This window comes from Festucalex cinctus, chromosome 6, assembly GCF_051991245.1.
Source record: "Festucalex cinctus isolate MCC-2025b chromosome 6, RoL_Fcin_1.0, whole genome shotgun sequence".
In the NCBI taxonomy this organism is placed as follows: Eukaryota; Metazoa; Chordata; class Actinopteri; order Syngnathiformes; family Syngnathidae; genus Festucalex; species Festucalex cinctus.
In genome coordinates, this window is record NC_135416.1 from 10,573,331 (window position 1) to 10,594,955 (window position 21,625).

A 21,625-nucleotide genomic window follows, 5' to 3' on the forward strand; every position below is an offset into this window, starting at 1 on the left:
AAGGAAGCGGCGTCCAGACGTGTGCAAGGAGAGAAAGAAAATCATGTCATGACAAGGTTTTGAACCACGTGTCTCAAATTGCACACTGCGCTTGACTCCAGCGTGCACCTCTCGCCTCAGGTGTTCATCGAGATGGATGACATAGATGGCAGGGGAGGAAAAGGAAAGCGAGGAGAAGCACTTGCATTTGCTTCGTTAAAGATAATAGAGGCCTGAATTACTCAAGATGGTTTGTTTGCCTACAAAAACATGCGGACGCTGATTCATTAACAGTGCACGAGGTTTGCGTCTACTAAGTGTGACACACAGTCTATTTGGCGTGTTGGAGGAGGAGAACGAATGAGCCTTTTGATGAACTTTTAAACTTGCATACAAGAAAAGCTGCCTCTAGTTACGTGCGTTTCATCATGCAAACTGTCAGCATTGTGATAGTTGTGATGTTTTATTTTATTTCATTTTTTACCCGTTAATTAGACCTCAGAATGACTTAAAGGCACGGTCTTCCATTTTCACTCAGGAAAATGCACTTCTTAAATACACGATGTACACAATTTAACTTCTTCTCAGTCTACACCTCTGGGCTTCTGTTAATGTGTGGTGGTGATTTTTTTCCGAAACCCCCACCCCCCCAGCCGGTGTTTTGCTATTTTGTGTTTGTTTTGTGGACAGACAGTTGTTTAACCCTCCAGCCAATCGCAGAGCGGGGGGGCGTGTCGCAGATGGGGCCGGGTGAATTTGTCGGCTGCATGACATCACTCCCGCGGCAACTTGACAGCACGCACAGATTTTTATTTTATTTTTTCACACACTCACTCACACATGTAAGCTTATGTGAGTGAGTGAGTGAGTGAGTGAGTGAGTGAGTGAGTGAGTGAGTGAGTGAGTGAGTGAGTGAGTGAGTGAGTGAGTGAGTGAGTGAGTGGGTGAGTGAGTGAGCGAGAAAAAAAAATCCGTGCGTGCTGTCAAGTTGCCGCGATAGTGACATCATGCAGCTGACAAATTTGCCAGAAATGCATATAACGCAGCTTTCAAGTTAAAACTGATATGTGTGATATATCAAACCTAAGACGAATTGCGTGGCTGATTTTACATCTTGAAATAGCGCATCTGAAGGGCATGTACATCGAGGCCAGTATAGTGCAGACAAAATGAAGAAAGCAGTAGGGTGAACTTTTCTACTTGTGTCAATATGTTTGAAATACCAGAAACAAAAATAATTGTGTACTCACGTGTGCAATTTCGTAGCCTCTGAATGATCTAAGGCCTGGTACACACATCAATCTTGTAGTTTTGGTCAAACTGTGTACATTGCACATCTTCCTTGGGTGAGAGGCGAGCTACACATTCTTCAACTGCTTGTCAGCCAATCACAGGTCATGATGAACAATCAATTCATTGCAATTGAATTGTTAACACTCAATCAATCGATGATCGCTCTGCTCCAAGTTGTTGAAGGGGTGAGGGGCAAAATTATCTTGGGGATGCTGTTGGCTTTCCAGGCCCACAAAGACCTCTCAGCACCACCCATGCCGAGATAAAGAGTTTATTTTCTCTCTTCACCGTTTAACTTGCAGTGGGACCTTTGCCCTTGCCCAGATTACCAATGTCAGAGCCCTGCTCATCAATCTTCCGCCATTTTCTATGAAGCATAGCGTAGCCTGCTAACAATATTATTTTAACAGACGAAAATAGAAATAAAGCTCCCCAACTTTTGTTTGAGAAATGTTCTCTTTCTGCTGTGAGTCATGGATGGGCGTGTTGCCACCACCCTAGAATTTAACAAACGACTGGTTTGGACCGTTAGTCTTACTTTGTCCTCTGTGACGCATATGTTGTGATTTGTGTCAGGGAGTAGGTTTATTGTTATTGGTGACTTTCTCTGTTTAAAAACAAACACTCATGAACTTGGAACAGCTTTAGGCTCTTGGACTTAAACTGTGACAAGGTAAGGCTGCTACAAGACTGCAGTACATGGATGAGAGGCGGCGTTTTTACACAACTACTTTGTTTTTGCATATTTTTGTTGAATCAAAGTGCCTGAAGCATCAGTGTGAAACTGGCTTATTGGAGATCACACAATCCTCCTAATTTAAGCTGATTTCATGCTTGGAAACTACCATCTTTTTCATGTTAATGTTGATGCTTAAATGCAAAAATATTAACAGCCTCAAATTTCCAACTGCCTTGAGGTACATTCACAAAGACTGACACCTTCATTTTTGTTAGAAATGGTTTCATCGACTAATTATCACCACTTTGTATAATCATTGGCTGTCATATTTGTCAAATTCATGTACACAGTTCAGTGTGCTAAACAGCTTTTTATCGTACACCTCTTTGCAAGCTTTCTTTCCAGTGTGGGAAGTGTTGATTGTACTGAATCCCCCAAAAATGAAATGGTGACATCATCATTTATGCACTCTTACAAAGAGCTCGTCTGTGATGGGAGAACTATCTTTAAAGTAATAACGTTATCCAAAACATCACAATATGATAAATATATTGATATGAACCTCGTGATACGATAATTATCACAATATTGTGGGGAGGTCGGCGATGGGGGGGTTCATATTGCCAAAAAAAACTGTTGTATGTTGTATGACTGATTTATATGAGAGATAACCACCACAGTGGCCAAAACAATCCTAATTAAAATTAAACTGCACTAATAAACTAACCACCAGAGGGTGCTAGAACTACAAACATCGAATACAACCTCACCTTTTTAACAGATGTGCTGCTTTTATGTCGTGACATGACGACGACGATATTATGGAAATTTTAATACTTCGATATCACGGTATTGCCGTTATCGTTACATTCCCATTTTAAAGTACTTGGAACTTGTTTTTCAATCGAGATTTGCTTTAATAAAAGTGTTAAAACGATTACAACTCCTGTGCTAATTAGACAAATAAATATAATGACGTGATGTTGACATCGATTTGCATGTAACACGGCATGTAAATGTCAGATCGGAATAAATCACGTCACATGAAAACAGGTGACCAGAAATCTTTATTCGGAATGATTTTAATCAGAATAAATGAATAATCTCCATGTAAACCTGGCTTGTGCTAGACTTTATTTAGGCACCTGATTGATAATTTATGTTTAAAAGCTTGCAAATACATTTTCATGTGAACATCCAATTTTTTTTTTATTTTTTTTTACTCTTATTGTTTATTCATTGGTTGAAATGAATGCTTATACTTAACTGGACTATGGAGAACAGCATGTGTGTATGATAAGACGCACAATTCAATACTATAGTTTTGAGCGTGTTGGTTTTGATTTCACGTTATCCAAACTGTTGACGGGGGTGATTTGGACGCGCTTGAATAGAAGCGGGCCGTGTAAAGCGGTGCCATCATCTCTGACTGTGTGACAAGCTCACCTTCACTGCTGAGAGCAAAGCAGAGACTGAGTTCCATGTGGGAGAGATATCCTCCTCGCTGCACATATTTTGACTCTGTAGCAGCGGAATCGGATGACTCACCTGCATCCGTTTAGAAAAGTATGCAAGCATTCCAGCAGTTGTCAGGTGAGTGCTGGTATCGTTTGTGTGGTCGTGATGTGATGAGTTATAGCACCAACCTAAAGCGTTTAAAGTTCACGTTACTCAATTGTTATCCGGAAGCAATTATTTCCATTTATGATCGGCTCTGTTACAAATGGGTACGACATCCAACGTGTACAAAGAAAAGTCAGTGTAGCTATTTATTTAACTTTTTCTTTCTTCCATTTATGTTTTTTTTAAACATACACCCGTTGCTCAGCTGTGTTGCACGGGTCGGAGCTAATTGGCTGTGCGGCTGGTTTCGATTGGCGCTATCTTGCCCAATCAGTATACACAGCTCCCATGTGTCAGTGATTAATTACCTGCATTGCCGCCAGTGCAAACGAGCATAATCAACTCCTCATGAAGGAGCTTTCATTAACTGGCGGGGCCAAGGGTAACGCCAAACTGACTCCTCCGCTTACCTTAGCATGGTTTGCTCTTTTTGAAGGGATGGTTAGTTTAATTCATCTTTTATTCCCATGAGGGAGGGGATATATTTTTTTGTGTTTGAAGACAGATAAGAGAGTACATGACAAACTGTAGTGGACCACAAATACAGTACACTAGGGCAGTGTTTTGCAACTTTTCTTGGGCCAAGACATGTATTTGTACAATTTTACTTACTGTGAAATTCGGGCCTGTTTAGTTGAACGCAAAGCTCTTATTATTTTGTAGGAATGGCAAAAGTTAGATACATAGTATGTTAAAATAGATGAATGATAACCAACTAAATCATTTCCAGATCAATTAAATGAAATTGGATCATTTCTGTTCTGGCAGCATGATGATCTCACGTCACACTAATGTGACGCGGTACAGTAGTTTGGAATTGACTTGCTTTTACAAATGCTCAAAAATGCTTTACAGTATATACAAGCAGGACATGATGAATAAAAACAACACATTAAAAATCCTTCAACCTTTTCTTGACAAGAATATGTTACATGTGACCTCATTATTCTAAACATGACATTCTGATTAATATTACATTTTTGGAATATGAGTTATAAAGCAAAATCCAGCTGTTTTTAATCCATCTCAGGGGACGGCCATTTTGCCACTTGCTGTTGACTGATGATGACATCACAGTTTCTCGGGGCTCAGGCAACAACCAATCACAGCTCACCTGTTTTCTGAAACTGTGCTGTGATTGGTTGTTACCTAAGATCTCAGCAACTGTGATGTCAACTTCAGTCGACAGGAAGTGTCAAAATGGCTGCCCCTGAAATGGATAAAAACAGCTGGATTTTGCTGCTTAACTCATATTCTACTAATGCAATATTAACTAGAATACCATATTTAGAATAGTGGGGCAGCATATAACTTTTGTAAACAAAAAAATAAATAAAAAATGGGGCGTTGACTTTAAAATCACAGATTTAAACAGTTCTCAGTTTTGAGAAAGTATTTGAATTTTGGCAAAAGAACAAGATCGTTGCGACTGAAATGTGTTCACTCTGCATGTAGTTCGGACTGCTTCTCTAGCAGAAAGGAATATGTCATTTCCATATTCCATTTCCCTGAAGGACTCATGAGAGATGTTTAACTGCTTGAAGTGACACTACACTACAGTGTAGGAACATAACGGAATCAGAAGGAAAAAATGGGTCCGCCTTCTCAAACAATGCAAAAGCAGAGTCACGTTTTCCTATTAGTTTAAACTGTCCCACTTAGCAAGCTTTTTTTACTTCCCTGGGCAACATTTTGGGCTGAATGACATGTCAGTAGTGCCGGGGCATCCATTGTAACAATGGACGATTGACTAGGGCACTTAATTGCTTCCTTCTTGTGGTGTGCACAGTGACAATGGAGGTGAGTGTTCACTGGCCATCGTGTGTTTGTAAATGAGGCTGACACGGTTTCAGGACAAAGAGAATAATTAGCACTCATTAGACAGTCAGTTGATTACAAGCCAGTAGCCGGTGGCGCACAATAGAAGACGTCATGGGCTCTTTTGGAGAGGTAAATAGGAACGCTCTGCTGTGGCGCGTACTGGCAGTTAAAGAGGCTTTCAGAAATGGTGCACGTTTCTATGCTTCTTTTATTTATTTTTTCCTTACAGTAAAAGAAGGAATAAAACCGCTTCAAGTGTATCTGAGTGATTGCGCAACTGCAGTCTGGATGGCCTCAGTCTTGTGAATGTATGATTTTTTTTTTAGAAATATCTATTCTCTCTGAGGTCCGTGTGTTTATAAAAGTGGGTTAGATTTGCAAATCACTCTATGTGCAGGCTGAAGAATTTGATAGTGAATTATTGATATAAATAATTTGGAATGAATCATTTCTAACCCACATGATATGGTCACAAAGGATATATTTGCTTGTGTCGGATATTTTGAGTTTTGGATTACAACTGGGAGCATTTGGCTAAATGTTATTGCTATTATTAACCAAACTGGAGACTTGACAACACTGCAAAAGGACAGTAGAAATTTTAAGAAAAAAATGGTCAAATAAGAAAATTATTATTTCAAATAAGCAAAATTATCTGCCAACAAAACAAGAAAAATTTACTGAAATTTACCTGTAAGATATAGAAAAATAAAACAATACTATTCCCATATCAACCACAATGGTCTTGAAAATAGTTTTTTTATACAAAAAAACAAGTTATATTGACTTTTTCCAAGCTGTAATAAATAGAAAATTTTTCTTAAAATTCATATGTACCAATATTTTTTTTTTTACTCTTGAATAATGTTGCCTGAGTGTCAAGCAGCGAAGTTAAAGGTCACATTTTTATTGTCTTTGGTGCTTTATAAATAAAGCTGAGTTGAGTTGACCCAGGCCAGGATTGAACCCACAACCACTGAATTTGGATGTCAGAATATTGGAAAGATGAAAAATGATCTTATGAAATATAATGAAACCAATTTTTCCCCCCCATTTTTCTCATTTCTGGATTATCTTAAAATAAGAAACCCAAGTTCAGGGCCTCTGATGTTCTTTAGTCGTCATCTTAAAACGTGGAAAATGCTTGTTTTAAGCCTCATGGTACTTAAAACTGGCTGTTGACACTCAAGGATTAGACTGCTTGATCAAATAAGATAATTAAGTAAAAAGTATCTAAAAATAATCACAATGATCATGTCTGGCAATTTCAAGTAAAAATGTCTTGTCAAAGCAAAATAAGCAAATTTAGGTTAAATGTACTGCGATTGGCTGGCAACCAGTTCAGGGTGTACCCCGCCTGTATTGCCTGAAGCCAGCTGGGATAGGCTCCAGCACCCCCGCGGCCCTTGTGAGGAGCAAGCGGTCAAGAAAATGAAATGGATGGATGGAAGGTTAAATATAAGAAATTATATATTAGTTAAATTTTCGATGTTTGTAGTGCAATTCATTGATTTAAGTTGTATTTAAAAAAAGATGTTGAGATGGAGCGTATGGATTTTGAGTGCAAGGCAGGGTACACACTCAACGTATCAGGGGAAAAAATGGAGGGGCGGAGCATACGAGCACAGGTAGACAATGCAAACGCCACACAGAAAGACCTGGCTTGAGATTTGAACCCACAACCTCAGAACTGTGCGGCAGACTTGTTCACCATTAATCTGTGGTGTGTTTTGATCATTTAAAAAAAATTTAAAGACTGCTTTATAACTGCAAGTGCTATCAGAGTTCCACAGAAAAAAAAAGTGTTAAATGCAAAAACGTGTTACATACAAAAAAAAGTGTTAAATACACGAGTTGAAAAAAAAAAAATGGTCCAAATAACTGACCAAGTTGCAGCATAACTCGGAGTGAATGATTGTCTTGTCCTCCTCCAGCCTCTCCTCACTCAGCCAAATCATCCATGTGGAGTTCTGCCTTGCTCATTCCCTCAGCTGTTGCTTGAGCTCGTGCCTGCGATGATGTCATTGCCATTGAGGGTCATGTGTAGGGATGAACACTTTTGAGAATTGCGATTGCAATATAATGTGAAAGTATTTTTAAAGCTCCTCTTCCCATGTATTTTTTTAAGAAACAGAAGCAATAAATTAATCTGTAATATGATCAATCTTTTAAGCACTCACGACAACAACTTTTCTGCAAAATTCTCCCAAACAGATGTGGCGTAAAAAAAATCAGTCAATCATAAATCAGATTATAACAATAATTTAATTGACCAAATTTTCAACAATCAATTAATCCATTAATAGTCTTTAGTTTCAATCCAATTTTCAACCTGATTGATCAAATAAGAAACTTTCATCAAAGTTAGTAATTATAAAAAATGTCTTCCTTTGTTGCATCTAAATGTTAAATGTTCTTGTATCTTGTCTGTATGAACGTGTCGGGATTATTCAGGCTTCACTAATGAACAGCCAAACAAAGCACTTCAACTCCAATTGAGTGCTGGAGCATGAAATATCTTTACCTAAATTAAAATAATTAGTAATGGCGTTCACTCACACACCAGCAGGAAACAATTCACATACCCTGTCCTATTTTTTGAATTTTTTTTAAAAAATTTTATGGTGTTTAAATGTAGCTACACGCACAGACAGTCCCACTGCGTGAGTGAATCATATTCCGCCGCGTCTCCAATCATTTCCTGGACAGAAATAGCAATGTGTCATTCAATCAGAACATTATAGGATGTTTAAAATGGGGTAAATGAAGCTGAGAGTTTTTTGAAACCGGGTCATTGATAATTAAACAGCTGAATCCGAGATTAATTAACAGTGTGCGCGCGCGTGTGTTTGATTTGAAACATGGCGGTGGGTTCACGCTGGGAAAGATTGACAGCAACGGCAGCGCTCTGACTGTGAGGAGGGAAGATGGAGGGAGGAAGATGAAAGGAGGCGAAAGACGAGTGTGATGAAGTGGAAAAGCTGATTGTTGCCGGGCGCGACGCTGCCGTTTTGTGTGTCACGATGCGTGCTCGCGAGTTCTTAGCTTTTGCCTGTTTTGTCAAGCGAGACTCGCTCCCACTCTTCCCCAATCCTCTCCCACCAGAGCTTGTTGAGTGTCGGACTGATATGTTGCTCTTCCCCTTGCAAATCTAATTGGAGACAGGCTTTCATAGGCGTGACATGGCGATGAGTTGCCAAATCCTTCCAGGCCTTCGGCACTGTACACTGACGCAGCAGGACGATCCCTGACAGTCTTAATGGCTCTACGCTGCGTTCAAAAGAACTGGGAAGTACAACTTCCAATGTTGGTCCGCAAAGTGTTCCAAGCGGATGGATTGCAATGTTAATAACAATTTTTCCATGCTTAAAGTGTGAACCCTAACCCTAAGTAAGACTTTTTGTTGAATATTTACATCAAAAATTGATGTTTAAATATCGATCTGGCCACATATTGAATCGATACAATAATTGTGGGCTGTAATATCACGATATATTGCCGAATCGATTTTTATTAATACCCCTAATATTAACAGTATAATTTCAGATGTATCTGTTGCCAGAAAGCAAAGCGTAGAGTACCTGTGCAGTCAAAGAATGGGGTACTGTTGTTGCTGATAGTCTCTCAAAATAGCCACACACTCCTTCTTCTGAATGTTACCTCTTCTTGGTTCCCCTCCCATTCTTCCATGACAATCATGCCATGTTTTTGTGGTTCAATAAAAAAAAACAATAAAAAAAAAAAAAAACAATACAGGCTCTCAGTCTCTCCATTGTAGCGTGTCGGTTAACGTGATGTACTTAATCACGGGGGCGACTGTAATTTTTTTGCGTTCGGTGTGCGGTGGTCGCAAGTTAACTCATTTGCTCCCAATAACGTGTAAATACGTCTTTTTTTATGTTTTAAGTGTCCCAAAGACATATTTATACGTTTTTTTTGTTTTTGTTTTTTCTATGCTAGAGCATACAGAAGGCTTTGATGCAGCCTCTCAACTGCAAAGAACGGTTGCAGAAATGGTAGTTATTACACAAACGGCCAGCAGGTGGCAGCAGAGCAAAGGAGATCAACCAGGGCCATCTAGAAAAAAAAAGCTAAATTACTTACAATTTTAAATAGATTTGCGAAAACTGACGAAACTTAGCTCTATTCTAATGCCAATTGCTGCAAAACGGAAATAGATAGAAACATACTTTTTTTTTCCTGATGAAAGAAGAGACTTTAATCTTTCTTTTGGTAGGTTTGGTAGGTTTATAGCAATTGAACACAATATTCTGTTGGCCTTGCAAAATCCAGTAAAACAGCCGGGAGCGAACGGGATTGCTTCTGTGAAAATGGCTGGGAGTGAATGAGTTAACCACTTATCCAAATGAAGGCATTCAAGATTTTGATATAGTGGGGGAGGGGTGACTCATGCCGGGACCCAAGTGCATCACCGGGCGCTGTTTTAGCACAACTATTTTTTACTTTGAGTAGCATTCAATTGTATTGAGGACACAATGGTTCAACAGTCAGTCAAAGACTGTGTTATTTTTTTTTTGTCAACCGTACTGCCTTCACTAGGGGTGGCATGGCTCAGTGGTAGAGTGGTCATCTTCCAAAGGTTTGGCTCACTAAGCTAACTGTGGTTGGTCGCACAGCATCTGCACAAAAATGGGATAACATGAATACTGACTGCACATTCAGCACGTCAAGACTGCACCGAGCGCGCTGCACTGAAACTTAAAAGCTACGTTTGATGTCACTTGTTAAGACGTGAGAAAGGAGTGGTGGCAAGATGTAAGAGAATTTATATCAGGAAGAACCACTGAAGTGACAGAACTTTAATTGGTCACAACCTGCTCCATGGAAGTGTAGACTTGAAAGTTACATCAGTGGCACCGCCCTCCTTCTGACCTTCAACCTGTTTTTAGTTCAATTGTGTCTTCAACCCAAATTCGAGGGCCACCCTGCACAATACTGTCGACAAAAACCGTTTTGAAACTTATGTTTTCAACCAATATAAACATGCAAACCCCCCAAACTGTAGTTATCTAATTAAAATACTTTATAATTCATTATTCCAATTTAACCCAGGCTATTTACTGCAGTAAATGTTGATTTACTTGTGAGTCATTTATTAATAACAGCTAAAATTTTTTTTAGCTATATTTAAGAAAGTCAAAGATAAACATTCACCAGAAAGATGTTATAGCAAACACATTTAGCACATATGAAAGATAAAAACAGAAGCAAGTTTGGTGAGTGTTTGTATACGTCATAGTGCTGGGAAATGCAATTAAATTGCCAAATTAATAATATGACATAATAGAGATTTCAGTCGAGTCCTCGCACCGCCGCGCTCGAGCCCTTAATATGGTTCCTTGCCTGAACATCAATCACAAACAATTTACTCATGAAAGCTAAATGAGCTCTTTTCAAGTTCAATAGTCCAAATAATGTTCTTAAGGCAGTGCTTTTTGTGTGTGAATAATTCATTACCAGCTATGTGTCTTTTCCATATTATATTCTTCTGTTATGTTGCGGGTTAAATTGACCCATTTGAAAATCTAAATGATACATATGTGTATATATATATATATATGTGTGTATATATATATATATATATATATATATATATATGTGTGTATATATATATATATATATATATATATATATATATATATATATATATATATATATATAATTATATATATATAAATATATTTTTTCTATACACAATATATGTATATTTTTACACACATATATAGTTATTCTTCAGCTTTATATTTTTAGTTAAAAAAAATAATAATCCAGGATTTATCTACTGTTTTTTTATTTTTTTATTTTTTTTTTTAATACATATGGGTTCACAGACCCAGAACATAAGAAGTAGGATTACGTCGATCATGGCTGAATCTCCATAAAGATATCAATACCTAAAATGCTCCCTTTCTATTTTGCAATTTTATTCTTTAAAATGTCTTCTCTCTGTTTTCGTTATGTAGAACATGAACTGTATTGTCCAAACGCAAATTAGAATTTACAGATGAATGTTAAAGGAGGTATTTGAAGTTAAATAGTCAAACAACAAGTACCTGTATTGTTTTACAAGAACCAGTCCAGGCCTTCACACCATAAACTTACTTATCAGCATTGAAGCAAGAATTGTACTGGTTTAAAAGGATGATTCAAAGTATATGTGCTGTGTAGGTAAAACAGTCGTTTGGATCTTTCAATTTGTCCAGACAGGTGCAGGTGATATCACAGTATTTATCCAAAAAAAACAAAACTTGCTGGCCATTAATCTGTCACACTGAGCCATCGGGAGACTTTAGAGCACGGCAGGTTCTAAAATCACGACATTGCAATAATGCGGTCAGGATGAGACGAAGGAGTGCATTAAAAGGCGTGCATGGAACAGATCGCTATCACAGTCCCGGTCTTTGATGTGCCGATGAAAAGGACGCACAGGATCGAGTCAAGTATACTTGTGAAAGTGAGATTAACTAGCTGCACACTGCACAGCCAGAACAATGGCCTTTCTTTCTCTCTGTGTGCCATTCATCAGCCACTTGCAAGGCCGACTTTATCTTTTAGCACGGCATTCCGCTTTCCACAAAGCAACAATACAGTTTGCATTCATTTCATATTGATGCTACACTAACTTGGAAAAATAAAAATAGAGCTGTCAAAACTAATGAATTAATTAATGATAATAATAATAATAATAATAATAATAATAGTTTTTTTCATATATATATATATAATTTGTATTATTATATGAATTGTTTTTTTATTATTATTATTATTATATGAATAATTCTTTACATTTTATTATTTATTTATTTTTATATTTTTTATTTATTTATTAATTAAGTATTTATTTATTATTATTATTATTATTATTATTATTATTATTATTATTATTATTATTATTATTAGGGGTGTGCCAAAAAATTGTTTCATAAAAGAATGGAGATTCTCATTTATTAATTGAATCGAATCGATATTTAATATCCAAAAATCTATTTTATTTAAATTAGAAATGAAGAAGAAGAGGAAAAGGCAGTTGAAGCCCACATGCTGTTTTTGTGAGAAAAGGCACTTACAATACAAAATTAATAAATGTATAAACAAAAAACAAAAAAACACTTTGTCTCTATTTGTCATTTTGTCGTGCAAAGCAGACTGTAGTACATCATGACAATGTTGTGCATATCTGTAAATTGAAGCAAAAAGCATTTGTCAATCAAATAATTGTGAATCGAAAATCGTTTGAATCGAGAATCGATTCTGAATCGAATCGTAGACCCAAAAATCGTAATTGAATCGAATCGTGAGACAGTCAAAGATTCCCAGCCCTAATTATTATTATTTTATCATTAGTTTTATCGTAGATTTATTTCCTGAGCAATCTATCGATAATTGCAGTATTGTCATAGCATGAGATAATCGTTATCGTGAGCCTTGTATCGCATATCGTATCATATCGTGAGGTAGCCAGAGGTTCCCACCCCTAGTCCAAATTAGCATTTTTTGCTCTGATGAGGTTCTTCACTCTGATGAGTGGCGTTCTAGTTACATAATTGTGTTTGTTTCACAGAAACCTATAGCTTATTTTCCAAATAAATTGAATCCAACCCACTCATTACAAGTTTAGGAAAAATGAGGGAGCTGGAAAATGAAGTGACAAACCACTTCTAATTACTCTGTGCATGTATGTGTCTCGGAGATGCAGCGAAATAGTAGATAGGCTCTAACTGTGCTCAATTGGATTCACACATTCGTGACATGAAGTAATGAAGCTGCGGAACATGATGCAAAAATTAAGCATCCTGAAGAAATGGATAATGGGAATAGGCGAGATGGTACCAAAGGAAGAAATGTGTCACTGATTCCATTTGAGTAGTCTATAAAAATTAAACAGCAATAATGAGGTTGAAAGGAGAACGCAGAATAAGATGAAACATTGTAATCTGAGGAGTGGATGAAGTAAGTGGTGCCCTTATGATCCCACTGAAAGGCAGATTCTGTTCTCACGAGTTATTACACCACTCAGCTCTCTTTTTAGACAATCAGGAAAAAAGCGATAGCAAGAAAACACTGAGGACTTAAGGGGCTGAGCTGGTAATGGAGAAAGTAAGTAAGTAGGTGAGAGGAAATGAAAAGGCAGCCGAATAACCGAAGGAGGTGTGTGTGTGTATGTGTGTGCGCAACGTCACTCTGGCTCAACATGTCACCGAGAGAAAATACATAAAGGTCAGCTGTGACAAGACTATTGATCCCGCAGGACAATTACAATGGCTAAATCACAGTGAGGAAGTGTTGCCGTGTATACTGGATAGACAAATGGACATGCAATCATGAACTCGTACCCAAACTCATTTCATCTGCTTGTACCTGCGACCTTTCACTTCCCCCCCAGAGCTTGTGATCATAGATGGAGGTGGGAACGTAATGGAGAACATCTCCTTTTGGATTGGCACCCATAATGTGCTTAAACGCCGCAATTTGGCGACCAAAAGTAGATGAGATATTAGACTAGCTAAAAAGAGGTCTAATTTAGGGCGCAGGTGGTGCAGTGTGATTTTGGTGGATTTGATTAAGGTGGAGGCAGACATTTTATCAATGCCGATATATGGCATTTTAACAAATATCGGCATCGGCTTTTTTATGAATCTGAAGGCCAGCTAAGCTAGCATCTCACATGCTTGCGAACGTAACAAATTTTGGGGTTTCATCAGGATTCTTAAGAAGTCCACAGACATTGTTGCTAAGCAATTTTGAACATGTTCATACAATTTTTCACTGTCTGCGAGATCATTTAAAATCTTTTAAAGCCCTGACAAAAACCCGAAATTCGTTACGTTTGCATGTATTTGTTGCTCAGTGAGATACAGCGAATTTTTCATTTATGTATTTATTTAAATTTCCACATTATTTTATAAAAGATGATGCTGACAGCGGGAACTCCCTATACTTAAAAAGTTCGTTAAGATTAAGAAATTATGTTTGATTTTTTTGGAGTACTTTATTTACAGTTAAAAACATTATAGGGAGTTATTTACTTGCTTAATTTTATAATTTAGTTCAGTGATGACCCAGGAAGCTCCCTGCAATTGTTGCCATTTTTAAACAAAGCTATTATTTATATCTTTTAAATTAAAAGAAAAACCTGCAAAGTATTGAAAATTTGAAAAGTTGTTTTAACAAACATGCTTAACTCATTTGCTCCCAAAAACGTATAAATGCGTTCTATTTTAATTTTTTTAAGTGTCCCAAAGATGTATTTATACATTTTTTTTTAATCTCTCTATTTTTGGTGTACTGTACGTTATACAGTAATAGCACGCACAGCAGTGAAGGAGCTGGAAAAAAAGTGGTATCCTGTCCAGGGTGGAGTCCAAGAGAGAATATTAGTTTACGATTAACAAATTGCTTCTAAACCCCTCCGATCAAGCCTCATGGAAGACTCTTTGGTTTCATACCAAGACAAAAGCCTCAATAAGTCAACTCTCAAACACCGACAGAGAAAAGTGATCTCACAGTAGATGCAAATCATTGCATTAATTCTCTCTCAATCTGCTGGTCCAACCCCCCACCACCTTTTTTTTTCCACGCTGCCAATCCTTTCACCCTCTCTTGACACTGCATTGTTGGCGCCTCATTACTGTGAAAAGTAGGGAGCAGATCATTTCTGTCCCTGTGGCAGAAAAGGGAAAAAAAAACAAAAAAAAAACGGGAGGTAGGGGGGTCCGATGTGATGTATTGTGCCTGATGAGCGCTCACTCTGCTGCATGATTCACGAGTATGACTGACTGTCCACGTTGACGCAAGCATGCGTGCTATGCACACACGTGCATGCGTGAACATCAGCATTTTGCTGCATTTTGTGTGAAGAGTTTCCATGGTAATTGCTTTTCTTTTGGCTGGACCAACATTGATAGAAGACGTAGCTTTATTCTTGTTTGGGGCCATGATGTGGAAAAAAGAGGGCGAAAAAAAACAAAGATACTCCACAAGTGCACAAGCGCTAGCACTAGCTAAGGGCTAAATAGCACTGCGGGCTATATGGCAGATGAGGAGCCAAAATGGCGGACGGGGCGAAAATGGCGGACACGGCGTAACCGTTGTACAGTCGAAACACCTTGGGTCGAGTGTGCCTTTAACTCGGTTAGCCGGGTCGATACTTGGTATATTTGGAATTGAGTGCTGATAATTGTATCGGTCTGAAAAAAAAAAGTGGTATTTAATTGAATCATCCCTTGTAAAATAATAGTTTTCCCATGATGCCCAAATGATTTCTCACCACACTAAAGTGCCACATTGATTGGGAAATGCCATCCATCCATCCATCCATCCATCCATCCATCCATCCATCCATCCATCCATCCATCCATCCATCCATCCATCCATCCATCCAGTTTTGACTGACACTCAAAAAGTATTAATGTACCTCATTGAGCTACCCGAGAAAGCATATTATATATACTGGATGACATTAAATTGTGCAGGTCTACTTAATGAAGTGTGCATTGAAGTGCTGCATACAAGCTTCAGGCAAACAAGCATGGTAATTCTAACTATTTTCAATTTTCCAGGAAGGCTGCAGTTGCTGAATCCCTTTAATCAAAGCGTTCATCTTAACAATTCATTTTATTTGTATCTCGCTTCTCCAAGTCCTTCAAGGCACTTCATCTTCCACTTTTTATATCAGAGTGCATGCATACATAAGTGCACGCGCCCCGTGTAGACACTCTTTCACTGTGCATATGCGGAGTATATCTTCATAAGCACTCTCCACAAAGAAGCAGTTTGCGTTGTTGGTGTGCGGAGCAGCAAAAACAGCAGTCAGTGTTGTAGCTCCAGTCGTCACCCTCTGTCACACGGCGGACCCCTGACATGATGCCGCTCTCATTACAGCCCCTCTTCCATGTCGCCTCCAGTCACTTACACCTCATGAATAATCCATCTCGACTCTGGCGTCCTGATGAGTCGCTTGGCGCTTTTTTGACATGGATGGCTGACCCTGCCTGGGTTCAAAGCACCAGACGGCACTTCCTTTCTCCTCGCGCTCTCTTCTTGAAGAAAGCCCTCAATGGTGCCTGTTGGAATACTTGTGAAGTTTGTGTTGACAATATGGAGTCATTTGATCCTAAAATAGCAGCTTTAGAATACTGTTGATGCTACACTGATGGCAAATACTGCCTGTGTCATCGCCTTGGTCAGGGTGACAACAGATTACATATTTTAGGGCTACTTTAAGGCTATTTTTGTTGTTGTTGTTGTTGTTGTTGTTGTGCTCTAGCATTTGCAACTATTTTAGTTCTGACCTTGTGTTTGTTGGTGTCACACTTTAAAATAGCTTAAGGGAACTGTACAGAATGAGTGTGCTCTTAAATGAAATGCTGTTGTGTAGAATCTCATGTGCAGTGGCTTGTTAAACCCTGTTTGCCTACCTTTCTTTAGCCAAGGCACTTATTTTGTGTTAGAAAAGTATCACGGTAGACTAACAAACAAAAATGTCACAACTAATAATAAATCCAATAAATAAATAATATAAATATATAGAAACAAATAATTGTGTCTTCACATCATTATTTATTACCAACATCCAATGAAGTTTTTAATATTTTGAGCCCTATAAATAAAAATATTTACCCGGGAGCATCTGGCCATTTAGTGACCAAAAGTAGACTAGATTTTAGACTTGCAAAAGCAGGTCTAAGTGGTGGCATGTGGTGTAATGTGATTTTGGTAGATTTGATCAAGGTGCTAGACTTAAGTGGGGCGTGAAAATAGGGCACCAACTGAGTGGAATTTTTTCCAACCACTTTGTGTTGACTGTTTAACACATCCATGAGCACCAGCATTAGCAGCACCTTTTGTTTTGACAAAGCAATTAGTGTGTGATTGACACGAAATGGCGACATAAGTTCATTGTACAATAGTTATTAAGTGAAACACTATTTAATTGTTCCTGTCACTATATGTCAACAGCATTGATAGATGAAGATACGCATCAGTTTTATGATGAATAATGTCAAATATATCTTGATGTTATCACTACAAATAGGATTCACATGTGTTTCTGAGGCATCACGTGTCATAATTAACGTCTTCGACGTCCCCTCTTTGACTTTGTTGGCTAATAGTCTCTCTGTCTCTCGTTTCCAGGACGACAACTCCATGTTTTTCCAGTTCGGCCCGTCCATCGAGCAGCAGGCGTCGGTCATGTTGAATATCATGGAGGAGTATGACTGGTACATCTTCTCCATAGTGACCACATACTACCCGGGCTACCAGGACTTTGTCAATAAGGTGACGAAACAGTAGTAGCATGTGTATGTGTTGTGGTTATTCTAAGCATGAGGCAGAATCGCGGTTAGGTGTGTATGCCACCTGTCTGCTACATTATCATCACAGTGAATATGCCGCCTTCGGAAATGAACATCAGTTCAGGACAAGTTGAGGTCAGTGAGGAATATTATTTCATCGAAAGAACATTTACTTTTGAACTAAGAGATTCACTTAGCTGTTATATGGAAATGCTTTCACTTAATGTGTTTCCCTTCAGCTGTAGAACCTGCTGACGTGTCTAAATGTGCATGCTATTTTTCACTTTTTTTCCCCCCCATTTTGTAATATTTCTCACTTGATATATAAATGATGAAGCGGTTCCCTACAAAGGCAACCAAAGCGCAGGACCTGATCGTTTGGGTTCAAACCATAATTTCAAGCTTTTAAAAAAGATAAGGTTGGCAGACTCTGATGTAAATGGGCCGCGTGGTCCATTTTCTGATTGCTTTAATGGAAAAAGCAGAGCGGCTGAACATTTCGGGGGTGTTTTTTTTTCTAAATGGAGTTGCTCACTAAAGCTGGAGGCTTCTTATCTCCCGGGCCGAGCAAAGACTCTTTCAAGGCATATGAGACTCCGAGTAATACAGAACACCAGCATTACACTTGATACTTGAAGAACACAAAAAGTTAGACTTACAGTTGAGTTTGAAAACAAAATATGCATAATACATACAGTACAACTTCCTCTGTTGAGAATTTTGCTGAAGTCAGCAACAATCCAAAAGATTTTTCTGTCAAAACTTTCAACGTTAAAGAAAACAGACTCTGCGACTGCAAACTGTACTGTAAGCTAACAAGTCAAGAGAACATCTTAAACCTCTTTCCTCTAGCAAATATTAAGAGGTTTACATTTCCGCCGCAAACAGGTTGAATTTAGAAAATTAAAGACATGTTGTGGTTGACCTTTCCAAGACAAGATTTTAGGACATTTTGACATTTTGTCTACCAACAAAGAATTTTAAGAAAAATGATGAAATACAGCTGTGTTCATAGGAATACGCATGCACAAATTGATTGAATACCAGTCAACATCTACTGAGGATAAAGTAGAAGGCAAAGCTCCTTGTGAGATGTGATGACATATCAACATAAACATTGGCTGCCTACCAATAGATGTGCTCTTGCTATAGCAGCAGTTTTATCAGAACTGGACAAACCTTCTTCATAAAAAGAAGAGGAAAATAGCATCTCGATTAAAAATGAAAAATATGTTTTTACTCTTCTGTGATATCCTCAACGTGTCAAGTGAGAATCAGGTTGGAAGAGTTCAGAGGAACGGTTCCATTGCAACCGCATGGCCCTGAAAAAGTGTCATGGAAAAACGACCACATCGGGTGGAACCGAGTTGTTTTGGGGTAAAACCGATACAATAGAAAAGTAATTAGCTAGGGGTTTGCATTCCTTTCAGATCTGGTTGGATTTTATGACCAGTTTATGTCAAAATCTAGGAAATTCCAAAGGGTTCACATCATTTTTCTTGCATTTGTACAACGTTCCAATCTGCCCGGCCGGCTCATTTTAGGAGAAACCAAACACAAGTTTTTAAACATTATATATATAAACATACTGTTTATATACTGTTGAAAAACGCCTACCTGAGCAGCTTTCCATGAAGCAAGTACTTTAGGATATGACAAGATTTTTGGGGTGGCCAGAGATCCTGCCACCCACCCGAAAAGATCTGCCCCTGCACTGAACATCTGTTGAATTCCATCTCTACATTCACAAGCAAAACAAGAGCGATCTGTTGAAAGCTGACGATTTTTAAAGCAGTAACTTATGATCCACTTATGTGATATGTTCACAAAAAAAAAAGACATGATTGAAAAAAATATCTTGAATCTTTATAAAAGCTCTAGAGCAGGGTTCTGCAAGTTCGGTCCTCGAGAGCCCCTATCCAGCCTGTTTTCCATGGCTCCGTCCTTCAGCACAGCTGAATCGAATGATCAGCTAATCAGCAAGCTTTGCAGAAGCCTGATAACGATCCCGATCATGTTTCAGGTGTGTTAGTGGAGCGAAACATGGAAAACGGGCTGGATAGGGGCTCTCGAGGACCGAACTTGGAGACCCCTGCTCTAGAGTATACAAAACTATTTTATTAGTAGCAAATGTAATTTTAGTATATGCCGCTGAAAATTGGAGCGGCTCATAGTTTGGACACCCTGCTTTAAGACATACCAATTCTTTATGTGTCTTATCTTTCAAGGTCCGCAGTACCATTGACAATAGCTTTGTGGGCTGGGAGCTGGAGGAGGTCCTCCTGCTGGACATGTCAGTGGACGACGGCGACTCCAAAATCCAGAACCAACTGAAGAAACTGCAGAGTCCCGTCATCATGCTCTACTGCACCAAGGAGGAGGCCAGCACCATCTTCGAGGTGGCTCATTCTGTGGGTCTCACTGGTTACGGCTTCACGTGGATCGTCCCCTCTTTGGTGGCCGGAGATGCAGACCACGTGCCGTCTGTGTTCCCTACAGGTAAACATCATGTCCGCTCACGTATCATCTGTATTTATGGATGGCTTCCATTGAACTCTTACAGCGAAACAAATTAAAACAGAGATCACACTACCTTTTCATTTTATGGCGACCCATCCTCCCTAATACTGTTGAATACAATAAATGTAATAAAAGCAATAAAGTCTCAAGCCAAATCAACTGTGACTCCACAACAATGTTATGGTTGAAAAAGTGACTATGTAAACAATTTGGCCAAGCACAAACACTCAAAGGAGAATGCAAACAGCAGAGACGTTTTCACATGTCAGTGCTTCATTAATTGTTGGTGCTTTTAACTCTGCTGCTGTCCACACTCATGTGCCTTATCTATTAATTGCACAGACATACATACCTCAGCACATCTTTACTTACTATTGAAGCTTTTCTACTGACAAAACCAGATAGGCCAGCTGGGATTCAATTAAACCGAGTTAGCTTAGACCATTGCTCTGACTGTGCTCGAGATGCCGCAGTGTTATCCAGTGGGCTGCTACTATTTGTGTCATAAAGAGACAGGGTTGGTCTGCGAATAGAGAAAACCTGTGTACAATTGATGCCCATTGATATGCACTGAGCAGTATTTTTCTAAACTAAATACATTTCTAATATTACATTTTCTAGGAAAAATGGGTGTTGACTCCCCCAACCCAACAAAAATAAAGTTTTTGAATAAAATATAATAAATACAAATAAAATTGAAGAAATTATCAAATTTATATAAAATATAAATATAATATAATATAATATAATATAATATAATATAATATCGAAAATATTTTTCAAAAATATTTTTTTTAAATCCATGTGTGCCTGGGTCGGCTGTACTCCACAATCTTTTCCTTGCAGCACTCGGTCTTCTATGGGGAGTTCTTATTTTTTTAACCGCAGTCAACAGAAATAAATACAGGACATTTCTTTCCCCTCCAATATTGTTGTTTGTCACGAAGTCTTTTTCTAACTGAGAGTTTCAGTGCGTCATGTATTGCAGTATTGTTTTGAAATGGAAAACTGACCCAATCTGAGCTGAGGCTGCGTAGAATAATAATGATATAATAACTCGAAAAATAAAAGGCTCACGTTTTCATGGATTTGTTTTGCATAGTCTAATTTGCAGGTCAGTTTGAGATATTTGTTTTTTTTTTTTTTTGTTTTTTTTTATGGGGGTGAGGTTCCCTTAGAAATTCACCGACTCATTAATTCTATTCATATACAGTATAAGCAAAACACAGACCGACAAGCAGCCGTTAACACCAAGCCGGGCTCCAAGTGCATCTGTTTCCACTGAATTTAAAAGGTGAAAATAAAATGCAAACCAGCCAAGGACCATAACCCCCCCAACCCCCCCAAATGCTCTGGTTTATGGGTGAGAGAAATGCATGCAGACATCAGTGGT

General features: G+C 38.4%; 1 protein-coding gene across 6 annotated transcripts in view; it reads left to right on the top strand.

Moving 5' to 3' along the window:
- The window catches only part of grin2bb (glutamate receptor, ionotropic, N-methyl D-aspartate 2B, genome duplicate b), a 118,589-nt gene that overhangs the window by 47,347 nt on the left and 49,617 nt on the right, over positions 1-21,625 (top strand). For all 6 annotated transcript variants that reach the window (XR_013283798.1, XM_077523115.1, XM_077523116.1 and 3 more), the window contains 2 exons: positions 17,552-17,695; positions 19,941-20,211. Coding sequence is in view for 5 of the 6 variants with exons in the window: in XM_077523115.1 (XP_077379241.1) it covers positions 17,552-17,695; positions 19,941-20,211 (415 nt within the window). In the remaining variant the exon portion in view is untranslated. The remainder of the gene's footprint in view (positions 1-17,551; positions 17,696-19,940; positions 20,212-21,625) is intronic.